Consider the following 21,911-nt stretch of genomic DNA (forward strand, 5'->3'; position numbering starts at 1 on the left):
CCTCATGCCTGTAACCCCAGCACTTTGAGAAGCCGAGGTGGGCGGATCACGAAGTTAGGAGTTCGAGACCAGCCTGACCAATATGATGATACCCCATCTCTACTAAATTAGCCAGGCTTGGTGGCGCATGCCTGTAATCTCAGCTACTCGGGAGGCTGAGGCAGAATTGCTTGAACCCAGGAGGCGGAGGTTGTGCAGTGAGCCGAGTCGCGCCACTGCACTCCAACCTGGGCGACAGAGCAAGACTCTGTCTCAAAAAAAAAAAAAAAAAAGGGGGGGGGTGGGTAGGAAACTCAAAACCCATCCAGAAGGTAGGAATGACCAGTTTTGCTCATGGAAACACCAAGATGCCCCAACCTCCCCAGTGCCACAGGTCCTCGGGGGACTGTCCTCATGGGATGAGCAGGATACCAAATGCACTACATGAGGATGTCCCCAGTGTTCATCCCCAACCCTTTGCAGGTTTCTTTAGCACTGTCTACACCTGCTCATAAGCCATAAACAGAAAGCTGCCAAGACATAAATCCCCTGGAAGAACTTATTGAGAGAAGGGAGGAGGAAGAGGGCTATTCTAGGAAGAAACCAAGCCAACTTCTAAATAATAGTAAGTAATAAGCAGAGACCCTCGACTGAGTCAAGTTTGAACATATCAGTTGTAAAAGACATTTCCATGGGCCGGACGCGGTGGCTCACGCCTGTAATCCCAGCACTTTGGGAGGCCGAGGTGGGCGGATCACGAGGTCAGGAGATCGAGACCAGCCTGGCTAACACGGTGACACTCTGTCTCTACTAAAAACACACAAAAATTAGCCGGGCATGGTGGCGGGCGCCTGTAGTCCCAGCTACTTGGGGGGCTGAGGCAGGAGAATGGCGTGAACCCGGGAGGTGGAGCCTGCAGGGAGGCGAGATCGCGCCACTGCACTCCAGCCTGGGGGACAGAGTGAGACTCCGTCTCAAAAAAAAAACAACAAACAAACAAAAAACCATTTCGAAGATGACTGAGGATCAGGCACAAAGCAGATTGTTAACTGCAGTATTAAGGAATTAACGTCATTAAGGGTGACAATGCTAATAACATTAAGTAGAAAAATGGGCCGGGCGCGGTGGCTCAAGCCTGTAATCCCAGCACTTTGGGAGGCCGAGGCGGGCGGATCACAAGGTCAGCAGATCGAGACCACAGTGAAACCCCGTCTCTACTAAAAATACAAAAAATTAGCCGGGCGCGGTGGCGGGCGCCTGTAGTCCTAGCTACTCAGGAGACTGAGGCAGGAGAATGGCGTGAACCCAGGAGGCGGAGCTTGCAGTGAGCCGAGATCGCGCCCCTGCACTCAGCGTGAGACTCCGTCTCAAAAAAAAAAAAAAAAGTAGAAAAATGGTACTTTAGATATACAAGTACACTACTTCTTTCAGGGCAAAGAGTTCTGTTGCCCAGGCTGGAGTGCAGTGGCGCGATCTTGGCTAAAGACAACCTCTGCCTCCTAGGCTTAGGCAATCCTCCCACTTCCTCCATAAGTAGCTGGAACTACAGGCCCGCACTACCACGCCTGGCTCACCTTCTACTTTTCCCAGAGATGGGGTTTTGCCATGTTGCTCAGGCGGGTCTCGAACTCCTAGGGTCAAGCGACCCACCCACCTCCCAAAGTGCTGGGATAATAGGCGTGAGCCACGGCGCCCGGCCATGAAACTTACTTTTAACTAAGCACAAAGTTCTTGAATATGGCAAGATGGTGCAAATGTTACTTTCCCATTTGTTAGTAGATTTTAATATTGCCAAAGGAGGACGTGCCAATGATGAACGCATGAGAAAAATACTTTCACTTGTGACATGAACAAACTCAATGATTTTCTAGGTGGATGCCTGAAGGAGCAAAGTCAAATAGAGATCCTCGCAGGGTCGTGGTGGGGGTGATAGGAAATCGGCTAGCTGCTTCCAGGGTGAGCCTCCTCGGCAGGGGCATGGGCCCTGCTCAAGTCAGGAAACCGATGTTCAAGACCTTAAAGGACCTAAGCCAAAAACTAACGTTAACAAAACCCTCTCACGTGGCATGAACGATCAGAATGACTCCTGCAGGTAACCAAAGGCCTCGTTTGCTTTCTTCTACATCCATTCCTACATGGTTCTCAAAAAACCCCAGCAATTCACCTAGAAACCTCAATCCCACTTCTTGGTAACTCGATACCCCGTCTCTGCCCCTATGGAACCCCCCCAAAGCCCCCTCCTCTTCCGTCCCCGTCTTTGTTCTAGGTTGCACAAAAACGCCAGCCGTCCAGAATTGTGAACACAAGAGCGAAATCCTAAGGAAGCATCTGAAACCCTCGGAAAGAACTCAATGTCGCCTCCCAACCCGCCCACCCCTCTCCCCCAACCATAACGGACAAGATGGCGGAGGCCCGCGGCGTTCGGACAGCACAAGCGGGAGCTCCGCCGCGGGGCAGACGGAGGAGGGTCCGCCTCGGCATTCCCGCTCGCGCCAGCTGTAGAAGTCGCCACCTCCCAAGTGCCCCAAACAGCCACCACCATCCCCGCAGAAAACTTCCAGACTCGCCCCAGAGCGCGCTCTCTGGGTCCCTGCAAACGCCCTGACCCTGTCCACGCGACTACCTGGCCGCTCCCGTTCCAACCTCGAGACCTTCAGGACACGTGCGTCCATCATCTCAAAGCCCCGCCACACAGCCGGGAAAAAGCCACAATTAAGAACCTCACCCCAGCATTTCTCTCGACAAAGCGAACGCGAGTTGCAGTATGCGCCACTTTATAGTGCGCGCCGCTCTCAAGGCCGGGCCTCGGCGCCAGCCTGCTCTCCGCCAGAGGCGTCCAATACACACGCCTGTTTGGGAAACCCCATTTCATGCTTAGGAAAAGGAATACTGCCTGCTTCCGCTAGAATCTTCCTGAACAAGCGAGGAGACGTTGTCTCTGGGGCTGACAAAAAGGGGCAAGGACATGATGGAAACGATTGTCTTGTTACCTGCGTCCGGCAACTCTGAAGACAGCACCAAAGATGGGCCGTGAAGTGAAAGGCCCCCAAGGGCGGCCCGACCCGAAAGAGAAGCCGCTGGGACTATTTGCGCGGCCGGGGTTAGAGCTGAGGCTGCAGAGGCGGGGCCCAAGCCGAAGGGCCGGACCGAAATTAAGTCCCCGCCATGGGTCGGGAGGCGGGGGCCAGTGCGGAGATTGACAGGGGGCCGTCCTGGGAAAGCGCCCACGTGGCGCAGAGTTAAAGGCGGAGCCTACACGGTGAGAGGCCGGTCTAGAGCAGGGAAGCAAGGGCCGGAAGGACCCTGGGTCTGGAGAAGCGGGAGATGAGGTCCCGGACTCCTGGGTCTGAGGGAGGAGGGACTGGGGACCTGGACTCCTGGGTCTGAGGGAGGAGGGGCTGGGGGTCTGCACTTCTGGATCTGAGGGAGGAGGGGCTGGGGTCGCGATTCCCTTGTTTCGGAGGAGAGGGGGTTGGGAGCTGGGACTCGTGTAGCTGAGGGAGGCTTTTGGGGCTCACACCCACTTTTGATGGTCTAAGGCCTGGGGGCCTGCATTCTTGGTAGGGTTGGAGAGCTGAGGAGTATCTTTCCACTGATACGATTATACAGTCTTTCCACTTATATGATTATTTTTAAAATAAAAAAATGAAACTTCTCTACTCCAAACTCACTTTCTAGGAGTTTCACTGTCAACAGTTTGGGGTGGACTTTATTTATGTTTCATTTTTTCAGGTGGAGTCTTGCTCTGTGGCCCAGGCTGGAGTGCAGTGACCTGATTTCAGCTCACTTCACCCTCTGCCTCCCGAGTTCAAGCAGTTCTCGTGCCTCAGCCTCCCGAGTAGCTGGGATTACAGGTGCCCATCACCACGCCCAGCTAATTTTTTTGTATGTTTAGTAGAGACAGGGTTTCACCATGTTGACCAGGCTGGTCTTGAACTCCTGACCTCAAGTGATCCGCCTGCCTCAACCTCCCAAAGCACTGGGATTACAGGTGTGAGCCACCAGGCCTGGCCTGGTGTGGACTTTATACACACACACACACACATACACACACACAATGAATAAAGATACTTTTTTCCACTCTAATTTGTCCCATAAGTTGTTTCCCATATGAGTACATACAGAATTATCTCATTCAACAAACAATATCAAAGGGCTCCTTTGTGTGAATTGAACACGTTTTGTGTAGTGGGTCCCTGGTCAGTGAGGAGATTCCTTTCATGAACCTTGTGGTCTGAAGTAAAAGGAAGAGACCTACATTCCTCTCTTAAGGAAATAAGAGACATTTATGTCACTGGCTGCTGCCTAACTCCAGCATAAAAGTAAAGTCCTCACTGTGACCCATGCAGCCCTGGGTGATCTGGCCCCTGTCCCCTCTCAGCCTGCATCTCTTTCCTCTCCCTTGGCCTCCCTGGTGCTCCTAGAACCTGCCAAGGACGTTTTTACTTCAGGGACTTTGCACGTGCTGTCCTCTGCCTGGAACTGTTTCCCCCCATCTGCATGGTTTTCTGCCTCCCTTGGTCCTGTCCCTGCTCAGATGTCATCCTGGAGTGGAGTGCCCTGACCTCCTTGCCTCCACTTTATACGACTATGAGGCTCTCTTCTTCTCAATCCCATCTCACTTACCCTCCTATATTTTTCCTCATAACATTTACCTCTAACCTATTATCTGCTTTATTTTATTTTATATTTTGAGACAGGGTCTCGCTCTGTCACCCAGGCTGGAATGCAGTGGCATAATACTGCTCATCACAGCCTCGACTTCTCAGGCTTAATCAGTCCATCTGCCTCAGCCTTCGTGTAGCTAAGACTACAAGAGGACACCACCATGCCCAGATAATTTTTGTATTTTTTGTAGGACAGGGTTTCGCCCTGTTGCCTAGGCTGGTTTTGAACTTCTGGGCTCAAGCCATCTACCCACCTCAGCCTCCTAAAGTGCTGCGATTACAGGTGTGAGCCACCATGCCCGGCCCTAACTACCTGTTTATGGACATATTTTGCTGCCCTGCCGAGTGTCAATTCCATAAGGATAAGGATTTGTGTCTGGTTTGATCAGTGCTATCCATCCAGTGTCTGGCACATAGTTGCAGCCCCATCTGTGTTTAAAGATGAAATTTGCAGCCAGGAGTAGTGGTTTAACCCTATAATCCCGGCACTTTGGGAGGCCGAAGCGGGAGAATGGCTTGAGCCCAGAAGCTTGAGACCAGACTGAGCAATATAAGAGAGATCAATGTCTACAAAAAAAAAATTAAAATTAGCCAGGCGTGGTGTCACATGCCTGTGGAGCCAGCTACTCAGGAGGCTGAGGTGGGAGAATCGCTTGAGCCCAGGAGGTTGAGGCTGCAATGAGCTGTTGCGCCACTGCACTCCAGCCTACGTGACAGAGAGATACCCTATCTCAAAATTAAGTAAGTAAGTAAATAAATTTGGGAGCCTTTTGCAGGAAACGGGGTAGGATTATTGCAATAGTACAGAAAGAGCACACACTATGGGCCAGGCATTGTGTTAAATCCTATCTAGATTAAACTACTATTATTATCCTCCTTTTACAGATGGGTTCCACACCTTGCCTCTGGTCACAGAGCTACTGAGTGACAGAGCCTAGACTCAAAGCCAGGCAGCTTAGCCACTGTAGGAGAGGGAGATAGATGGCAGCCCCAGGCCAAGGCCCTGTAGGACAATGATATGACTTTGTACTTGACTTGCAACTCTGCCCTGTCCAGGAAATGGCTCTCTGTTAGCCCCAAACCATCTTCAAAGGGCCGTTACACAGTCCTCTACTGGGGGACATTGGGGAAAAGAAAGGGTGGTGGAAGGAGCTACTGGTAAGGGCAGGAGGTGAAGTGTGGGTGCAGGGGGAAATTTGCCTCCGGAAGGGTGAATTATTAAGGACCACAAAAATAAAGGATGAAGCTAAAAGGGTTTGGGGAGACTGAGATATTCGGCAAACACTGATTAAGCACTGTGTGTATGCCAGGGACCACTGGCTTGGCCTCTTGGTTGACCTTGTGCCTTGAGTCCCTTACTTATGAGTCCCTTCCCTTCCTTTCCCTATCCCTCTACGTAGCCCAGAGGGCCCAAAGATGGCCCCAGAGAGGGGTTTCAGTTCCACCAATGCTTCCAAGGCTCGGAGCTAAATTAAAGAATATTCTGGGCAGAAAATACAGATTATTTTAAAAGATATATTATGAATCAGGATTGAGGCGGGTCATAAGGGACTGAAAAAAGACGCATCTTGGTGGGGTGAGGGGCCAGAGAGCAGGGTCATCAGACGCTTGACAGAGTGCCGTGGGAGCAAGCCCACAGTGGGATCATTCACATGCCTTAGGTCCGGATGGGCTGGAGCGCCAGGATAGACCAGAAGTACATGTAATTCAGATAGGACGAGAAGCCTTGTGGAGAGGAAGAGGGCACAGGAGATGAGACACAGAGTTCATCTGCCCAATCCCAATCACAGTCCTGTCCCCAAGCCCAGTTGCATGCCCTGCTCTGCGTCAAACCCCATCCCCAAAACTATTCTTAAACCCATCACCAGTTCCATCTTATCCCCTAACCTATTCCCAAACCCATCCCTAAACCGAAACTCACCTTCATCCCCTACACTGTCCCTAACCCATTCCCAAACTCCAACCCAGTCCCATCCTCATTATCCAGCCCCACGTGCATCCCCAATCCCACCTCCCACTTCGTCACTTCCTATCCAGCCCTGTCCACAACCCCACCCCTGTCCCAAATGCTATCCCACAAGATTCCTGTCTGCATCCCTGAACCCGTGCCCAAACCCAACTTCATCCTCTCCCACAGTGGTCATCAGGAAGAGGAAGACACTGGCCCAGGTCAGCTAGAAGCTGAGTGCCAGCTGGTAGGTTGGCACATTTCCTGGTACACAGCAAGCCCTTTGGGATTGGGATTGATTATTTTCATTGTATTGGGTCTTTAGGGCTTCTGAAGCAATAGACGAGGAACTTGGTCATTCTGGATATATTGGAATGACATGAATTAAAGATAATTTGTGGGCCGGGCGCGGTGGCTCAAGCCTGTAATCCCAGCGCTTTGGGAGGCCGAGACGGGCGGATCACGAGGTCAGGAGATTGAGACCATCCTGGCTACCACGGTGAAACCCCGTCTCTACTAAAAAAATACAAAAAACTAGCTGGGCGAGGTGGCAGGCGCCTGTAGTCCCAACTACTCGGGAGGCTGAGACAGGAGAATGGCGTGAACCGGGGAGGCGGAGCTTGCAGTGAGCTGAGATCTGGCCACTGCACTCCAGCCTGGGCGACAGAGCAAGACTCCGTCTCAAAAAAAAAAAAAAAAAAAAAAAAAAAAAAGATAATTTGTGAATAGGAAAAGACTTTTTCCCCTGGACAGTGGAGTACTGGGTAGTTTTGTCTGATGTTATTGAAAAATAATATAAAAGGTATTTTCTGTTTAATTAAAAGGAGAAATAGACATAAATGATTTTCTTATAGAAAAATGTTCTGTTATAGATGGTTTAAAACGAACGTGTTTTCTATACTTTTTTAAAATCTCATAGTTTTTTTGTGCAATGTTCTATACCTTGTACTTTGTATTTTTTTTTTTTTTTTTTTTGAGACAGAGTCTTGCTCTGTCGCCCAGGCTGGGGTGCAGTGGCCGGATCTCAGCTCACTGCAAGCTCCGCCTCCCGGGTTTAGACCATTCTCCTGCCTCAGCCTCCCGAGTAGCTGGGACTACAGGCGCCCACCACCTCGCCCGGCTAGTTTTTTTTTTGTATTTTTTAGTAGAGACGGGGTTTCACCGTGTTAGCCAGGATGGTCTCGATCTCCTGACCTCGTGATCCGCCCGTCTCGGCCTCCCAAAGTGCTGGGATTACAGGCTTGAGCCACCGCGCCCGGCCTCTGTACTTTGTATTTAAACAATTAGGAAGAGCTACTAGATAAACTAGGTAAATGCTTTTTTTCTTTTTCTTTTTTTTTGAGACAGAGTCTGTTGCCCAGGCTGGAGTGCAGTGGCGCAATTTTGGCTCACCGCAACCTCCGCCTCCCAGGTTCAAGCGATTCTCCTGCCTCAGCCTCCCGAGTAACTGGGACTACAAGCATGTACCACCATGCCCGGCTAATTTTTGTATTTTTAGGAGAGACGGGGTTTCACTATGTTGGCCAGGCTGGTCTGAACTCCTGACCTCGTGATCCACCCGCCTGGGACTCCCAAAGTGCTGGGATTACAGGCGTGAGCCTCCACGCCCGGCCAGATGCTTTTTACTAACAAGGAAATAGGAAGTTGAATGTTCTCTATTCTTGACCTTATTATCACTCTGCAAGAATGTTTTCCTGAAGCAACTAAAAGTTGTGATCAATTACTACAAGGGACAGGAACACAATATCCCTAATTTCCAAATTAACCCTCTCTTAAAGTATGATTGGGCACATGCATGGAAACTAAACTATTCTAATTTGAATATTAATTTTAAGTTATTTGGCTGGGGTTGGGAGGATTATCGTGGTAAGAACTTGTACACAGTTAAATAGCTACCATTGAGTACTGACATTTTCTTTTATTCCTTTTTTTTTTTTTTTTTTTTTTTTTTTGAGACAGGGTCTCACTCTGTTGCCCAGGCTGGAGTGCAGTGGTGCAATGCTGGCTCATTGCAACCTCTGCCTCCTGGGTTCAAGTGATCTCCCACCTCAGCCACCTCAGTAGCTGGGACTACAGATGCAATCCACCATGCCTGGCTAATGTTTGCGTTTTTTGGGAGAGATGGGGTTTCACCATCTTGGCCAAGCTGGTCTTGGACTCCTGACCTCAGGTGATCTGCCTGCCTCCGCCTCCCAAAGTGCTGGTGTGAGCCACCGCATTCGGCTAAGTACTGACATTTCTAATTCAATCCTCAGTACATTTCCACGTGGCAGCAAATTTTGTCCCAATCCTACAGATGAGAAAACTGTGGCTTGGAGAGATGAAGTAGTTTGAACAAAATCACAGAGCTGCTGGTGATGGTGGGACAGGATTTGGGATGAGTTTAGAGAGATAGGATTGGGTATTGGGTAGAGGTTGAAGTTTGAGTGATAGAGGACGAGGTTGAGAGTGGTGCTGGGAATGGGTTGTAGTCGGGATGGGTTGTGGTTGAAGGTGGGTCGTAGTTGGGGTGAGTTGTGGTTGGGGGTGGGTTATGGTTGGGGGTAAGGATGGGTTGAAATAGAGTGGTTTGTGGTTGGGGATGGGTTGGAACAGGGATGGTCTGGCTGGGGGTGGGTTGGGATGGGGATGGGTTGTGGTCGGGGATGAGGATGGGGTTGGGTTATGGTTAGAACTGGATTGTTGTGGGGATGGGTTATGGTTGGAGGCGGGTTGGGATGGGAGTGGGTTGTGGATGAGGATAGGTTATGGTTGGGGATGAGAATGGATTGGATATGAGTAAGAGGATGGAGTTGGGAATGGATTCGATTGAGTCTGGCATTGAAGTTCACAGATGATATAATTGGTTTGCATTTGAAACATACGTTGAGGATGGTTGGGCCTGGTGCTAAGTTGGTTGTTGAGATGTATGGAGAGGTTGGGGATGGTAATGAGGATGGTTTGGTGATTGGAAAGAATGTAGAATTGAGATGGAGTAGGGACATGAGGGAAAGGGATGTGAATGAGTTTGAGATGTGTTGGTGATGGAGATGGGAGTTGAAGTGGCGGCTGATGTTGGGGCTGGAGATAGGGTTGGGCTGGTGGTTGACGTTTTTTATTGAAATGGGTTAGAGATTTGGAAGGAGATGGGTTTGGGATTGCAGATGATAGTGAGGATGGGGATGGGATTGGAGTGCGGTGGGGATGGGACTGGGTTTCATGATTGGCACTGGAGGAGGTGCTCCTCACCTTGGTTCCTGAGGGAAGTGCCGTGCCTGTCAGGATGCTGGTGATGAACGTGAAGAAATCCAGCACGGAGGGGTTGGAGCCAGTAAAGAGGTTGGTGCTTCTTAGGGCTATGCAAAGGCAGAAGCTGGTGATGCTGGAGAAGAGGAGGAAGGCCCAGGAAAGGTCCGGCAAGTCTGGGGAAGGAAGATAATCAGGAACACCACGATTGGCCCAGGCTCTGAGCATGGGGACAAGGGTCACCAGTTGGTGTGGGAGTAAATTTTTTATTCTTGCAATTTTTTTTTTTTTTTTTTTTGAGACGGAGTCTCGCTCTGTCGCCCAGGCTGGAGTGCAGTGGCCGGATCTCAGCTCACTGCAAGCTCCGCCCCCCAGGTTCACGCCATTCTCCTGCCTCAGCCTCCCGAGTAGCTGGGACTATAGGCGCCCGCCACCTCGCCCGGCTAGTTTTTTGTATTTTTTAGTAGAGACGGGGTTTCACCGTGTTAGCCAGGATGGTCTCGATCTCCTGACCTCGTGATCTGCCCGTCTCGGCCTCCCAAAGTGCTGGGATTACGGGCGTGAGCCACCGCGCCCGGCCTATTCTTGCAAATTGTTTATTCTCATTTTAGGAAAATTTAAATTGGACTCCAGAGAAGAGACATTGAGACTGATACTTCTAGCACTGAGGATCTACCTCTAGGTTGGTGAGGGCAGCTTCTTGGGCAGTGAGAAGTGGGGTGGGCAGTGAGGAACATTCCCAGAAGCGAGGACCACTCTATGGCTGTGAGGACAATCCTAGAGCAGTGAGAACCCTCTGAGGCAGTGAGGACCATCCCGGGGAGTGAGGACCATCCCAGGGAGTGAGGACCATCTCAGGCAAGGAGGACCATCTTAGGCAGTGAGGACCACCCCAGGGAAGTAAGGGCCATCTCGGGCAGTGAGGATCATCTCAGGCAATGAGGACCATCCCGGGCAGTGAGGACCACCCCAGGGAAGTAAGGGCCATCTCGGGCAGTGAGGACCATCCCAGGGTGGTGAGGATAATCCTGGGGCAGTGAGGACCATCCTGGACCAGTGAGTACTATCCCAGGGCAGTGAGAATCATTCTAGAGCAGTGAGGGCCATCCCAGGGCAGTGAGGGCTATCCCAGGGCAGTGAGGACCATCCCGGAGCAGTGAGGACCATCCCGGAGTAGTGAGGACCATCCCGGAGCAGTGACGACCATCCCATGGCAGTGAGGACCATCCCAGGGCAGTGAGGACCATCCCGGAGCAGTGAGGACCATCCCAGGGCGGTGAGGACCATCCCGGAGCAGTGAGGACCATCCCAGGGCGGTGAGGACCATCCCGGAGCAGTGACGACCATCCCAGGGCGGTGAGGACCATCCCGGAGCAGTGACGACCATCCCAGGGCGGTGAGGACCATCCCGGAGGAGTGAGGACCATCCCAGGGCGGTGAGGACCATCCCGGAGCAGTGAGGGCTATCCCAGGGCAGTGAGGACCATCCTGGAGCAGTGAGGACCATCCCGGAGCAGTGAGGACCATCCCAGGGCGGTGAGGATTATCCTGGGGCAGTGGGGACTATCCTATGACAATAAGGACCATCCCAGTGCTGTGAGGACCATCCTGGGGCAGTGAGGATTACTCTGGGGCAGTGAGGACCATCTCAGTCAGTGAGGACCATTTCAGTCAGTGAGGATCATCCTATGGCAAGGAGGACCATCCCGTGGCTGGGAGGACCACCCTGGGGTGGTGAGAATCATAAAGTGCCTGTGAAGATCATTGCAGGGAAGGAAGAAACTGTTCTGTGGCAGGTGAAGGGGTCCCTGGGATAAAGTGGAGAGATGGGTCCCAGGAGTGGTACGGACAGGGCAGGCCTTCCAAGCATCTTGGTCATACTCATGCAGGCAGGAGTCCTCCCCCAGAAGTCTAGCTCAGAACCTGGCCTCCGGCCTGGGCACTGCCTCATACCTGCCAGAATTGACCTCAATGGAGCTGCACAATGAGAGGTTTTGGATGTTGTCTAGAGGACCTTGGTTGAGTTCAGAGCTGAGCACACTTGCCTTCAGACTCTCCTGGGACTCCCAGATAACTGATTCAATGCTTTTGATACTGGGCTCGGGGCTGTAGGTAAGTGATGGGGGCACATTGATAATGGCCCAGGCTTGGAACTTGGGGGTTGGAACACTTAAGTGGGCAGTCTTGGTTGTTGACAGGTAGTTTTGGCCATGATCTTTGTTGCTGGGGATAACTGATGATTAGTCAGGAGGTGAAAGCCTTGGATACTGAAGCAGCGAGTTTGGAAAATTGGTGAAGCACCTTGCATACTGAAATGGTGGCTGTAGGTAATGGCTGGTGTTTCTGGGATACTGATCTGTTGACTGCTGATAGCTGTTGTAGGGTCTTGGATACTGACCTGGTGATTATGAATAATTGGCAAGGGGTCTTGGATGTTGACCGGGCGATTGCTGCTGGCTGGTGGAGGCTCTTGGATACCGACCCGGTGACTGTTCCTGGCTGGTGGAGAGTCTTGGATACTGACCTGGGAATTGTAGGTAATTGGTGCCACCAGGCCTGGCTCATTTTTTTGTATTTTTAATAGAGATGGGGTTTCACCATGTTGGTCAGACTGGTCTCGAATGCCTAACCTCAGGTGATCCACTCTCCTTGGCCTCCCAAAGTTCTGGGATTACAGGCATAAGCCACCGTGCCCGGCCCTTATCATTATTTTTTAAGGTACATAAATCTAGAATTTTTTTTTTTTCTGAGACAAAGTCTTGCTCTATCACCCAGGCGGGAGTGCACTGGCATGAGATCTTGGCTTACTGTAACCTCTGCCTCTCAGGTTCAAGCCATCCTTTCACCTCTGCCTCCCAAGTAGTTGGGACTACAGGGGAACGCTACTATACCCAGCTGTATTTTTGTATTTTTGGTAGAGGTGGATGGAGTTTTGCCATGTTGCCCAGGCTGGTCTCAAACTTATGAGCTCAAGCAATCTGCCCGCCCCAGCCTCTCAAAGTGCTGGGATTACCGGTATGAGCCACTTTGCCCGGCCTTGGAATTTTTAGGTAGTTTAATTTCTTCACCTTTGTCTCTGTGACTTTATTAATTGCTTCTTGGCTTTGGGAGTTTCTCCCTCCAGATTTTTAATGAACATTCAGTTCTGTTTTTTTAAATTCTCATTACTTATTTTTAGGTTTTGATTGTGATTTTGGAGTTGGTATGCAGGGAACATTGAATTCTGTGCTCCCTGCTGTCCCAAGGAAGGGACTTGAATTAGTCAGGAGTTTTTGGGTCACAAGTGACATAAACTCTTTAAAATTTTTTTTTTTTTAACTTTTTTTATTTGAGACGGAGTTTTACTCTTTCACCCAGGCTGGAGTGCAGTGATGTGATCTCGGTTCACTGAGACCTTCACCCCCCGGTTTCAAGCGATTCTTCTGCCTCAGCCTCCCAAGTAGCTGGGATTACAGGTGCCTGCCACCATGCCTGGCTAACTTTTGTATTTTTAGTAGAGATGGATTTTCACCATGTTGGCCAGGCTAGTCTCGAACTCCTGACCTCAGATGATCCACCTGCCTCGGCCTCCCAAAGTGCTGGGATTACAGATGTGAGCCATTGTGCCCAACCACAAGTGACACAAACTCTTAACTTGAACTAGCTTGAGTGAACTAGTTGTATTAGCTTGAGTGAACTAACTTGAACTAGCTAGGTGATCCTTTATAGAATCACCTGAGTGAAAAATGGTAAGGGTAGGAATGCCTTCAGGCATGGCTGGATCCAGGGGCCCAAGTGATAGTATCAGATATTACTGTTTTTTGGCTACTTGGATTGGCTTCATTCTCAAGGCTCTAGGTAGTGGCAAGTCAGAATCCAGTTAGGAAAATAAATCATGGCCGGGCACAGTGGCTCAAGCCTGTAATCCTAGCACTTTGGGAGGCCGAGATGGGCAGATCACAAGGTCAGGAGATCGAGACCATCCTGTCTAACCTGGTGAAACCCCGTCTCTACTAAAAAATACAAAAAACTAGCCGGGCGAGGTGGCAGGCGCCTGTAGTCCCAGCTACTCGGGAGGCTGAGGCAGGAGAATGGCGTGAACCCAAAAGGCGGAGCTTGCTGTGAGCTGAGATCCGGCCACTGCACTCCAGCCTGGGCGACAGAGCGAGACTCCGTCTCAAAAAACAAAACAAAAAAAACAAAAAAAAAAGATAAATCATTCCAGATTCTTCAGAAGGAAGTAAATACAGGGAATTGGTTCATGGGTAACAGAGGAGCTGAGAAGCCAATAGGAAACAATGAGGCAAACCAGGGGTTAGGAACTACAGGATGCTGCTGCTCAGCCAGAAGGACAAAGGGAGGAGGTGGTATTACTACAGTCCAGAAACTGGAGCCCTCTGGAAGGCATAGGCTCACGGTTGGATTGCTCAGAAGTGGCTAGAATCAGAGAATAGATACAGCTACTACTGAAGACCCACCATATGCAGAGATAGACAGGGCGATAAATACCCTGGCTTGCCCTCTCCTCCCAGAACTAGTCTTCTGCCAGTGCCTCCCATTAGCCAAACACAGTGATAAGATGGTGAGCAAAGGAGGCTGGGAAATGTGGTCCTTGCAGTGCAGAACAGGGCAGAGCGGGGAATGGATCTGAGAACAGACAGACAAAAAACTGGCAGAGCTGTTAGCAACTTGGCAGTTGGTAATAACTGCCGAGTCCAGTAGAAAAAAGTTACCAGTAGTTCTTGCAAGGGTCCTGTGTGGCTTGGGGTACAGGAGCACCCTGAGCCAATTATATGGACAGTGAAGTACAGTTTGCTGATTGGCCTGTAACTGGGGCTGAGAATAGGGAATGGGCAGGAGGTGAAATGCATAGCAGGCAGGTAAGCTGCAAATGTCCACTCATTCTGACCAAACCACAGAGTGAGCTGCTCTCTGGAATGACGAGAGCCAGGGACTTGAGTGTCATCTCAATGCTCTTTCTCTTGTCTGTTTTCCTTCTTAGTTTTACTCTCCCCATGAGGCTGGGTCCAAGGCTCAGGCAGCTCCAGGCTTGTAATCCTTGAGAAGAGACTGCTCTTCTCTGACGGCTTCCTAATAAAAAGTCCTGGGGCAGAGCTTGATTGGTTGGCTTTGGTCATGTGTCCATCTTTGGGCCAATTGCAGGGTCTGCGGCATGGGGTACTGTGATTGGCTCAGCCAGAATCACATGATTACCTCTGTGGCCCCGAGGGCAGCGTATGTCAGGAGAATCTCTCAACCAGGGTTACGTGAGTTAGGTGGAGGGTTATGTGAGTTAGGTGAAATGCATAGTGGGCAGCCTGGGTAACAGTGAGACCCCACCTCTACGAACAAAACAAAGCAAAAACAAAAAACCAAGAGGTCTGATATTTTCCCAAATTCCCAGAGTGCTGTTACTGTTCTATGTATATGATGATCTTTTTTCTTTCTTGTTGGGTGTTAGACATGTGAAGTTTGCCAGAAACAAAGCAGACGAGGTCTTAGCCTATTTGGCTAAAACAATTTTGCACTATTGAAAAGTAGACAAAGTAGAAAAGGGGCCAAAAGGAGGAGATGTAGCAGCTCAGACACAGGTGAAACTCTCTTCTGCTGGAAATCTAAGTTGGATTAATGTCCACTGTAAACTGGAACTAAGCTTTTGGGCACATTGGTTTTAGAGTGTTTGACTTGAAAGTTTTTCTTGTGTGCAAATCTATGTGTGTTTTGTGGAGCCTCTGAGATGTCAACAAGAGATGACATTAGGATGTCTGAGGAGGTTCTTGGCATGTGAATGGGGCCACTAGGGGACCTTGGGGGGTGACGAGCAGAGACTAGAGCAGAAGTAGGGTGACTTTGGAGATGACTGGGGTGACCGAGGTGTCTTGGATAACTTTGAGGGTGCTGTTGAGGGTGTCTGAGAGTGGGACTCGGAGTCCAGCGGCCCACCTAGCCATCTCCCAGGAGCCGTGTCCTACCTAAGCCCAGTGGGCATGTGGAGCAGAGGGCAGCCCTTGAATGCGCAGCGGCTGAGCTATCGCGGGTGGGCCTTGCAGCAGGGCACAGCAAGGCGGACATCCAAACAGCGGAACTCAGACAGACTCCGAGCACACCCTGGGCCCTCAGGAAGGAGACCCAAGCACCTCCCAGGAATAGGACCCGAGCTCTTCAGGACACTGACCGGTAGCAATGGCCATGCCAACCCCTTCAGCGTGGCCACGCCCCAGATATTAGACCTCCCCTCAGGCCCCACCCCCTTAGATCAGGCCACGATGTAAGAGGACCGGTGGCAAACTCCAAACATGGCTCTAGGGCCTGCCCTTTGCGGCTTTGTCCCTGCCCACTGGGTCCTCACAGCACCGCCACCCCAGAGGTCCAACATCCCCTCCCGTTCTGCAGACATTTGTCCAGCGCCCCACTAAGCTCGCAGTGTGGCTAGTTTGTGTGGCCCTGCCCCTGGTGCCTAGCCTTCGCAGGCCACACCCTGAAGCCACTCTCCACCCCCTCAGCCAGGGTGGTCTGCATGGAACTTCTTTCCTGGAGTTCCAGCCTCAGCTCCGATATCCACCCTTGTCCCCAGGTGGACACAGCACCGCTCAGCATTTGGTGCAAACTCCGCCCTTCTGCGGAACGCCCCCCCCTCCCCGGAAGGCATGGCTTGCAGTAACATCCCTCTGTACCTTTCCTGGCTTCCCCACCACAATAAAACATGAGCACTTACTAACCTCTCAGCCTTGGACCCTCCATTGCCCCCACCTCCCCACCAGGTCAGTGTCCATCCTAGTGTGAGTGAACTGGTCTGGCGTCCCTGACTTACCCTTTGGAATCTGAGCCCTTCCCTGACTGTCTGCACCTGTCACAGCCCCTTCCTTTCCCCACCTGCTGGTGACCTCAGACCTCCAGGCATAAGATTAACACAGCCGGGGTGGCCGCAGCCTCAGCCGAGTGGGTCCAGGTGCACCAAACCTGGAAAGACAGGTGACACACATTTGATGCACATTCGATTTTACTGGGGGTAGGGGACGGGGCTGGGCATTCAGGAGTTCTCCGCTATGGTGTCCTTGATCCACTTCACATATGACAGCACTTTGACGAAGACAGCAGGCTTATTGGGGCTGCCACAAGGGATGTAGCCCCATGATGTGACACCTTGGAGCACACCATCACACGTCAGCGGGCCCCCTGAATCACCCTGGGAGCACAAGGTGGGAGGGGAGAGTGAGAAAGGTCGACGGGGCCCAAGTTCTGCCTGGGGAGCCCCAGCTCTCAGACAGGGCCTCCAGTGCCTACTCCCAGAGGAAGGTGGGCAGGGGTTCCCACAGAGGGGACTGGGGCTGCAGTCCTGGCCAAGGGGGAAGGGGCCTCAGGGTCCAGCTTCTGCACATGGACCAGGGTCCAGGAGGACAGTGCCTGCAGACAGGTCACGGGGAGCAGGCGCACGACCATCTGCAGGATGCTGCCCCTGCGGGCGCATTGCAGAGGCCACCTCTCCAGGGAGCTTTCTCTGATAGTAACTACCCGTTGCCAGGAGGAACGGTGAACTCTGGTGTGTGGGGTGAGATGCAGTTGTCCCTGGATGGGCGGGGAAAGGAGGGGGACCTGGGGCACTGACGGGGCGGCTGGCTACAGCTAGCTGGGAAGCAGTGCAGCAGACGCCTGGTTAGCTCTCAGAAGCCAGTTCAGAGGCTGGGTCCCCTCCCCCAGCCCTTCCAGAGCCTGGGGCAGGGCTGCCTCACCACACAGGTGTCTTTGCCACCTTCCAGGTGTCCGGCACACAGCATGAACTCTGTCACCTTCTGGGTGTGGGCTTTGGCGCACTCATCATTGGGCAGGATTTCGAGGTCTACACACTGGAGATCATCTGGAAATGAGACTACGAACCCGGGAGAAAAAGGGCTGCAGCCCGACCTCACCTGCTTCCCTGGCCCTTTCTCCCTCGGGAGGCAGGAGTCCCCATCCCCGCCTTGGGCTGCACAGCCTGCCCCCACATACAATTCTCTGGTTCGATGCTGCCCCAGCCGCAGGCCAAACAGGTGCTCCCCACTTCGGGTTCCTGGGTGGGCAACTCCACGACCTGCACAGCGTCTGTGATCTCGGCAGGCTGCGTCAGGCGGAGCAGCATGAGGTCGTGGCTGTAATCATCTGCTTGGCGGGTGTGGTTCTTCAGGAGGCTCATGTTGAAGCCAGGGTGTGGGAAGCTCTCACTGACATGAACAAACTGGGCTGTGTCTTCGTCATCAAACAAGTTGTGGCGACCCAGCCAGAGCTGGTAATTGCTGAGGAAAGATGGGAATGGAGGGATGAGAAGACGGGAAGGGGAAAGGAGGATGGGGCAGGGGAGCATGGGGGAGGGTCCCCAAAGAGGGAAAGGGAAAGAGAAAAAACTTGGGTGGGCGGAGACAGAGGAAGAAAGATATAGTTATGGAGAAATACAGACAGCGAATGGGAAGATGAAAAAGTGTGAGAGTGCAAAAGGTAAATGAAGAGACAGAGCGAAAAAGAGCTCAAAAGGACAGAGGGGTGAGAAAGGCAGAAGGGAGGGCAATGAGAAAAAGGATGAGGAAAAAAGAGGTCGGTGAGAAGGAGAAAAGACAGGGACAGCGAGAAACAGGCCCAGGGAAGAGGGAGGAAGAGGGAACAGAACCCAGAAGGGAGCGAGAAGCAGACAAACGAAAAAGGACGCGGGAAGTCAGAGCGAGAACGAGAAACAGAGGCAGAGAGGAAGGAGGAGTGACCGAGTGTGGGAGAGAAAGGGAGGGAGGCCCTGGGGGGGGGGGGGACAGGTAGGGAGGAGGGGAGGCCTGAGAGCAGCTCAGCTGCAGCTGGGGCTGTGGTGCGGGCTCCCCAGGGACAGGTGGCCTGGCCTGAAGTCCAAGGTCGAGGCCCCCTTCCCTCCCCAGCACCCTCCTCCGCGTTTCTCGCCCCGCCTCCTTCCTCCTCCCTCAGTTGCCCCACCCAGCTCCCGCTGAAACCAGCTGTTCCCTGTGTCCCTCCAGAGAGGAGGGATACCCTGTGGGGGGCTGGGCAGAGGGAGAGGCGCCTCTCCCAGGCACGCACGTTGGGGATAAAGCCCTTCCTTCACTCTGGGGCCTCCCTTAGGCCCATCTGGGTGTGTTTTTAGTAGGGATGGGGGAGGGTGAAGTAGAGACCCAGAGAGAGAGAGATGGGTAGAGAGATGGAGGGTGAGACACCGTGACGGAGATGCCACAGAGAGACCCAGAGACAGACAGAGACAGGGGAGATGCAGAGACAAGGAGACAGGGAAGAGATAGAAAGATAGAGACCAAAGCACAGTCACACAGAGGCACAAGCAGAACCAGATCCCAAGAGACCCGGGGAGCCTTGGGGAGGGTGTCCAGCCCAGCTCTGCCCTGCCATGCGACCTGCGCCAGAGCCTTCCTCTCTGCCTCAGCCTCCCCGTCTTGCCTGAGGTTATCCAAGGGGAATGCCACTGGCCTCTCAATCCTGTGGCAGCATAGATGCCCTCCTCCCAGGCCCCAGGCCCCTACTCACTCGCTGATGCAATGGGCAGCTGTGAGCACCCACTGGGGATGCACCAGGATGCCCCCACACTGGAAAGTGCTGAAATGGTACAGAGCCGCCTGCCAGGGCTGGGAACACTCCCAGCCTCCCACAATCCGGGACTGAATCGGGGGCGCAGCACCTGCAGAGGCGGTGCTGGGTCAGGGAGGGCAGGGTTGGCAGGAGAGGCCAGGGACAAGGCTAGGAGAAGGAGCTGGGGCTGTGGGTCTGAAGGGACATTGCAGGTAGAGGACCAGGGCTGGAGGTCTGGGGACATGGGCAAGGGGTGTTGGGAAGGGCTGGGACTCTGGACTGTTCCCTGGGCTTTTGGAGTGCTGGCTGGCCCTGGTGGGGAGATTTCATGCTCTGACAGTAGAGCAGCCCCCAGGGATCAGGGTAGGAGACATGAGACAGTGTCTGGAGCCGACACTGCATCTGGGTGTCAGGTCATTTGGGGTCTGGGGCTGGGGGATGGGAGGTGGTGGGTTAGGAGAGTGGAAAGGGATTCTGGAAACCAGGGATCAAGGCGCCAAGGGTGAGACAGGATCAGAGGCTCACTAAGGAAGAATCTGGAGGGCTAAGGGGCTCCCAGGCTAGGGAAACAGGATCTGGGTTGGGCTTTGGGGGTTCAGGAGAGGATGCAGCTTTAGTGAACCGGGTCTGAGAGGTCAAGAAGAGCATCTGGACTGATGAGTTTGGGGGTGACTTGGGGTCCCTACACTGGGGTTGGAAGGGGCCAGCTTGGCTGGGACAGTTAGATTTCAGGGCTTCCTGGTTAAAGGGTAAAATAAAGGGCTATGGTTAAGGGTAGGGGTGGGCTTCCGAGAGGTTTTGGGGTCCTTCCTGTGAACTGGGAATGGCAATCTGAGGGGAGGTTGGGTCCCTGAGAACAGAGTTGGGGTCAGGACTGGGACGGGGCTCAGGAGGAGGGAGGCGTGAGTGGCCGTCCTTCTCGGACAGGGTGAAGGATGGATCTTTGTTTCTCAAGGGGATGGGGTTCATGGTCTGAGGGTACTGGAGGAATGTGGGGCCCTCAATCCCAGGAAGAGGATGAGAGAAGTGGTCAAAACAGGCGCCGAGCAGGTGTGGGAATGCAATGCAGGACCCGCTCGATGTGAGGTTGTAGAATCACATACTGGTGGACTTGGGGGAGGCCAGGGCGGAAGGGCTGGCTGAGAAGGCATTCAGGATCCTTGGGGTGGGGTTCCAGAAAACCAGAGCTGTGCAGGAACAATTCAGGTGGAGAAGGGCTGGGGACTGGGCTGGGATGGAAATTCCCCAAGGAAAGGAGCTTGTGGTGGGAGGGTGTACGTGTTTTTCCTGGGAGAGCTGGGGGTGCTGGGTGGGAAGGGACATTTGCAGACCCCCCATACCAGATGGGGGATCCCACATGCCAGTTTGGGAAGCAGGGTTGTCGGGTGAAATTTGGGGGACCCTGGAAGGATTGGGGAGACCAGATGTCAGGGTCTGGAAGACACAGTTGAGAGCGGACAGCTGGATGGAAAAAGTCACTGGAGCGTGGTGGGATTTGTAGACTCAGGAGCCAAATAGGTGGCCGCAGGGAACCTAGGGGGCAGGAGGGGATGATCGGGGTCCTGTGGGGTTGGGGAAGCCCATGGGAGAGTTGGGGTCCTCCAGGGAGAGACAGAGATGGCCCAGAATCTGCCCCTTTGGTAAGCGGTGGGACAGGGCGTTGGCTAGGGAAGAGAAGAAAGTACTGAGGCTTCCTGGGAGGAGCAGGGATCTGGTGTGGGAGTGAGGACTGTGACAACATGGAGGAGCTGGGGTGGAAGTTTAGGGTGGGGCCATGCAAGATAGATAAGAGCTGGGGCACCCCGAACCAGGATAGACTGTGGGCCGGAGGGACGAGGCTGGGCTGTTGGAGGGGAAGGGCTTATTGGCGGGGTGAGGGCAGCAAGAGAATCAGGGCCCGTTCCCCCTCCCACATCCCCCCACTGTCTCACCAGTCCCCCCCAGGGACAGGGCGAGGCACAGAACCAGGAACCACATGATGACAGAGGTGTCCAGGGGCCGGCAGGTGGAGGAGCTGGGGAACCTCCCTGGGGAGCCTTTTAAAAGCTCTTATCCCCTCAGAGCCCCACCCCTGCCCTGCTGGCTCCCAGATGTTGGCCAAGGCCCTTCCCCTGTTGCCTGGGGGCTGAACAATCGCACCTCCCCCCCGCCCCGATCCCCAGAGCTGTGGACGCGGAGGGAGAGCCAGCACCTGCTCTCCAGGCCCTGGATCACGCTGGACGCATTCCTGGGGTTGAAGCCAAATGGGGCAGGGCCTGTGGCTCTGGGGCTTTGCTCTGGGGAACAGCCAGTGAGGCAAGGGGGGACTGAGGGGAAGCAGAAACAGGAGGGCGGAGGAATCAGTGACCCCCGGTACAAAGCCCCATATACCTAAGTCCCAATTAAGGCCCTGCACCCCAAGGCCTGGTGCCCTCAAATATCAGCAGTTAGGGCTCTGATTCCCTGCACCGCTCAGAGCCAAGATACTAGCATCTCAGCTGCCAGTTCCCCCTGAAATATAAGCCTTGGCCTTCAGAATGCCCTGGTTCTTGCACTTCCAGACCCAGGACCTAGGTCCCCAAAGC

At 53.1% G+C, this 21,911-nt stretch overlaps 1 protein-coding gene and 1 long non-coding RNA gene across 5 annotated transcripts; one reads left to right on the forward strand and one right to left on the reverse strand.

The window, feature by feature from the left end:
• The first annotated feature begins 2,973 nt into the window (after positions 1–2,973).
• Positions 2,974–16,737, forward strand: LOC139360428 (uncharacterized). 4 transcript variants are annotated; one of them, XR_011617808.1, is made up of 6 exons: positions 2,974–3,238; positions 6,784–6,841; positions 10,431–10,501; positions 11,037–11,355; positions 15,849–15,975; positions 16,302–16,737. It is a non-coding gene; the product is annotated as an uncharacterized lncRNA (long non-coding RNA). The 4 variants fall into 4 exon arrangements; XR_011617805.1 differs by lacking the exon at positions 6,784–6,841; XR_011617806.1 differs by lacking the exon at positions 6,784–6,841 and having other exon boundaries at positions 15,852–15,975.
• Positions 16,738–16,780: 43 nt separating this feature from the next.
• Positions 16,781–21,384, reverse strand: LOC105497145 (kallikrein 1). Its single transcript, XM_011767950.2, has 5 exons — positions 21,279–21,384; positions 19,306–19,456; positions 17,785–18,068; positions 17,529–17,665; positions 16,781–16,984 (listed from the first exon to the last, which is right to left on the reverse strand). Exons 1-5 carry the CDS (start codon positions 21,322–21,324, stop codon positions 16,829–16,831), a joined length of 774 nt encoding a protein of 257 aa, XP_011766252.2. The 5' UTR covers positions 21,325–21,384; the 3' UTR covers positions 16,781–16,828.
• Between the last annotated feature and the right edge of the window lie 527 nt (positions 21,385–21,911).

This window comes from Macaca nemestrina, chromosome 20 (assembly GCF_043159975.1).
Source record: "Macaca nemestrina isolate mMacNem1 chromosome 20, mMacNem.hap1, whole genome shotgun sequence".
Lineage (NCBI taxonomy): Eukaryota > Metazoa > Chordata > Mammalia > Primates > Cercopithecidae > Macaca > Macaca nemestrina.